At 39.6% G+C, this 4687-nt stretch overlaps 1 protein-coding gene across 1 annotated transcript; it reads left to right on the top strand.

Annotated features, from left to right (window-relative positions):
• Positions 1-3745, top strand: LOC125200856 (receptor-like protein 43). Its single transcript, XM_048098660.1, has 3 exons — positions 1-1327; positions 1816-1887; positions 2202-3745. The coding sequence occupies exons 1-3, from the start codon at positions 49-51 to the stop codon at positions 3527-3529; spliced, it is 2679 nt and encodes an 892-aa protein (XP_047954617.1). The 5' UTR covers positions 1-48; the 3' UTR covers positions 3530-3745.
• Positions 3746-4687: the final 942 nt, after the last annotated feature.

Below are 4687 nucleotides of genomic sequence, written 5' to 3'. Positions count from 1 at the left end.
AAAACTGCATACCTTTTTCTTACATATCTTTCTCTCCTAACACTGTGTATGTGTCCTTCGAGAGCAGCCACATGTGAAGCAGAGGGTTTGATAAGATGGAAATCCAGCCTATCATCTTCTGCTTCTCTCGAGTCTTGGTCCCTCAACAACATCACCAACCACTGCAGATGGATTGGCATTCGCTGCAATGACGAGGGATATGTCTCTGGGATTGATCTCCCCGATGCAGAACTTGCAGGGACATTGGACCTGTTCCATTTCACTGCATTGCTGAATCTCACCACTTTCAACCTCAGTGGGAATTATCTCAATGGCGCCATACCAGCTGCTCTTGGCAACCTCACCAGCCTCACTCTCTTGGACCTATCCTACAATCTGTTTTCCAGCGCCATTCAACCAGAGATCGGCCGCTTGACAGAGCTTCGATACCTGAGCTTCTCCGATAACTCTATGGTTGGAGAAATCCCATATCAGATTGGCAATCTGAGGAAGGTGCGCTTCTTGGATTTGGGCTCCAATCTCTTTGAAACTCCTGACTGGTCTCGATTTCCCACTTTCCCTTTCCTAACTCACCTGAATCTTCAGTACAATAAACTCACCTCGGAATTCCCACACTTCATAACCACATGTCTCAACCTTACTTTTCTTGATTTGTCTGGAAACGCCTTCACAGGACAGATTCCTGAATCATTGTTCACCAATTTGCTCAAACTTGAATATCTTAACCTCAACACCAATGGTTTTCAAGGCCCCCTGTCAACAAATATCACTAACCTCTCCAAGTTGAAGGATCTTTGCCTTGGCGACAACTTCTTCTTTGGCAACATTCTTGATTCAATAAGCCTTATTCCAAGCCTGCAAGATCTAGAGCTGTACAATAATTCGTTAATAGGAGAAATCCCTCCTTCTATAGGCCTACTCACAAATCTCCGAACTCTAGACCTTGGGTGGAACAGATTCAATTCCTCCATTCCCCGAGAGCTCAGCCTGTGTAACAAGCTGACCTACTTAGATTTATCCCAGAATTCACTCTCGGGGCCATTGCCGTCATCCTTATCAAATCTGAGCAATTTATCTTTGTTGGATCTATCTGACAATAGCTTGACTGGTGAAATATTGACCTCTTTCATCGCGAGTTGGAGACAACTAATCTTAATACAAATTGAAGACAATGAATTCAGTGGGGAACTTCCATCAGAAATAGGCTTGCTCACAAACCTTAAGTATCTGTTTCTTTATAATAACTCGTTTTCAGGCAGCATCCCACCGGAGATAGGAAACCTACAAAATTTGTCGACGATGTACCTTTTCACCAATAAGTTTTCAGGTGAGTTGGAAAAACAATGCTTTATATGCTTTGGTAACAACTAACAATGGTTTATCACATTGCATTTTGAGCTCTCTGCCTACAATGCTAAAATGACATTTTTCCATTTCTGTCCGTTCCACAAAATTTGTCACATTTCATTTTTACCATTTTTACCTAATATTCCTCTAACTTATTTCCACTCACATCTAATTATAAAACTAATATATAAAAGTAGGATTCACTCTCCACTAACTTTTTCAAATCACTTTCATTTACATATCTTTAAACTCGTGTTCGGTCAAAGTGTGACAAAATTTATGGGACGGAGGGAGTACATTTTTTCGAATTAAAAATATTTTATTTATATCCTTCTTTATCTTTATCTACTCTAGATATGTTAAAACACGGGCCATTGAAAAGTTCATACATTTGGGTTAATAGTGATATTGTTGCCTGCACTTTTATATCTAAAAAGTATGCTAACTCCATAATAACTCGTTTTTCAGGCAGCATCCCACCAGAGATAGGAAACCTACAGAATTTGTGGAGGCTGGACCTTTCAACCAATAACTTTTCAGGTGAAATACATCAAAGTCATAAACCAACTAAGTGGGAACTTGGAAAACAATGCTTTATATTCCTTGGAAATAATGGTTTCACATGCAATATGCTTATTAATTTGCAACCTGGCATATCCTTAGTGAATTTCTTATTCTTTTAATTGACGGTTTGCAACGAACATCAGTTCGAATTAAATACTACTAATACTTTTTAAAAAGGATGCAATGCATTACTCATAAATGTGCTATTAAAATGCTATGCATCTACGTTTTTTAAAGTATAAGAATTTTGATTTATATCCATATTTAACTTTATATTAAATTGTTTATAGGTCCAATACCATCTACCATTGGAAATCTTACAAATCTGTGGGTCTTAGATCTCTCTTCCAACAAATTAAATGGTGAACTCCCATCCTCCATCTGCAAGTTGTCACAGCTTTTTTATCTTCTGCTCTCAAATAATACTTTGGAAGGAAGATTGCCGCATTGTTTCGGAAACTTCAGCAGATCATTGACCATCTTTCACCTAAACCAAAATCAATTTAGTGGCCTCATACCATCTACCTTTTCAAAGGATTGTCGTCTTTTGTCCATCAATTTGGGTAATAACAAATTCAACGGACGATTACCTAGATCCTTAATCAATTGCCAAAGTCTAGAAGGCCTCGACATTGGGAATAATAGAATACAAGATGAATTTCCCTTTTGGATGGAACGCCTAGATAAGCTTCGGGTGCTAGTGTTGAGGTCCAACAAGTTTGGTGGTAACATGTCGCTTCCTTTACGGACCAAGTTTTCATTTCCAAGGTTGCAAGTTTTTGATGTATCCCATAATGAATTTGTGGGCTCTCTACCTCAAAGATATTTCAACAATTTCAGAGCAATGATTGAGCCAGTAGACACCGATGCTGATGAGTTTCTAAGTTACATGGAGATGAGGCTCAACTTGAAAGGTCAGGATCAGTTAATTAAGAGACTACTGGAAACCTTCACAACAATTGATCTGTCCTCCAATAGATTCTCTGGGGGTATTCCACCTTCCATAGGAAATCTTAAGATTCTCAAATACTTGAACTTGTCCCACAATACCCTCACTGGATATATTCCTTCATCTCTTGGAATCATGAGTGAACTCGAATCGTTGGACTTGTCAACGAACAAATTGGATGGAGAAATTCCAAGTGAATTGACAAGGTTGACATTTCTTGCGAAATTAAACCTTTCAATGAACAATCTTATTGGGCAAATACCGCAATCCAATCAGTTCTCCACATTTGAGAATGATACATACATGGGAAACTTAGGATTGTGTGGACTTCCGTTGACGAGAAAATGCAAAGACGGTGATGGGAAATCGATGCAACCGCAAGAAGAAGAAGAAGAAGAAGAAGAAGAAGAAGAAGAAGAAGAAGAAGAAGAAGAAGAAGAAGAAGAAGAAGAAGAAGAAGGTGATGAATATGAATTCATTGATGGATTTGGTTGGCGATGTGTTGTAATGGGATATGGAAGTGGATTCGTAGTTGGAATTGGAATTGGATACATGATTATAAGAAGTGGAAGGCCAATATGGTTAGTAGAATTCTTTTTTGGAGTTGGATATATATATAAGACGAAGAAGAGACGCAAAAGAGCTGCACCAACACGCAGGGGAACTTGATTCAAAGCCAAAGAGACAATTGTGTGCTTTTCGTGTGTTAAATTTGGAACTATTGATTGTGTTTTAGTTGTGTTTCCTATTTCCTTTTACCTTTTCAATTGCTATTTTTGTTGTGTGTTTTCTTATTCTTTTTACCTTTTTCAGTTGCTACTACTGTGGTTGTGTTTAATATCTTTAATACTCCCTGGGAAGTATATTATGCTATAATGTTCTTTATTTTGAAAAGCAAAATCTGTAGTGCAAGAAAATTGATGAGTATATGATACGAGCATATCTCCTAAAATATTCTCCATATATTATTATTTAGTTAGTTATTGATCTACCATATCTTTTCATATTTATTAGGATTATTTTCTTGTTCTTTAAGTTAGGGTATCCACTATTATAAATAGTGGACATTGTTCTTCATTCGATCAATCAACAAATATCAATTATCTTTATTTTATTTTCACGTGTTTATAGTATCATTCTTGGTTTGATCAACCGGCAAAGCTCCCGCGACTACCGTTTATCCCTAAATTTGACGCCGGATTGATCGTCGGGCAACAGCTCCCGCGACGTTCGAAGCGAATTATCCAAGTTAAGGAACTTCATACCTAACAATTTGGTGCTTTCATTGAGACAACTCATGGCTCACACAACGAGGAAATCGTTTTGTCTTCCCTATGTGACCGGATAATGGCTATCTGCGACAGATTAAACAAGAGATTTGACACGATGGACGAACGTGAGCAGCCATACAGCCACCATCAGCTACTGGCAGCAGCATATGAACAACCGCCATATGCGAGCTTCAATTCTGGGGTTAACAACACCGGCTAGCCACCACCACCAACTGCCCCTGTGCCACTGCAATATCCGGCGCTGGCCTATGTCACGCCGTGGCAAACGACGGTTGATCCCCACTTTGACAACCAGCCAGAACCCTACTTCAAGTACCAGCCGCCTTTGTTATATCAGCCTGATTCGGAACCGGCATCAACATACAGCCACCCGTCGTTCATCAACACGGGATTTGCGACCTACGAACCGCCCACCCTGGTGTGTTACCCGATGTCGCACAACTGGCCGTCGTACATGGGTCACTATCAGCAACCTTCGACAGATCTCCAGAAGCCTAACCCCAGCGACACTGATGGACAGCCACCTGATGCTGCT

Source organism: Salvia hispanica, chromosome 1 (genome assembly GCF_023119035.1).
Source record: "Salvia hispanica cultivar TCC Black 2014 chromosome 1, UniMelb_Shisp_WGS_1.0, whole genome shotgun sequence".
Taxonomy (NCBI): Eukaryota; Viridiplantae; Streptophyta; class Magnoliopsida; order Lamiales; family Lamiaceae; genus Salvia; species Salvia hispanica.
Note: the sequence above shows the minus strand (reverse complement) of the source record. Positions and strands in the feature narration are given on the sequence as shown.

Bases quoted from the DNA above. Each gene is read 5' to 3' on its own strand.
- LOC125200856 (XM_048098660.1), top strand. From the start codon at position 49: ATGTGTCCTTCGAGAGCAGCCACATGTGAAGCAGAGGGTTTGATAAGA. The intron at 1,328-1,815 runs GTGAGTTGGAAA...CTCGTTTTTCAG, and splicing joins TTTCACCAATAAGTTTTCAG to GCAGCATCCCACCAGAGATA. The intron at 1,888-2,201 runs GTGAAATACATC...AATTGTTTATAG, and splicing joins TTCAACCAATAACTTTTCAG to GTCCAATACCATCTACCATT.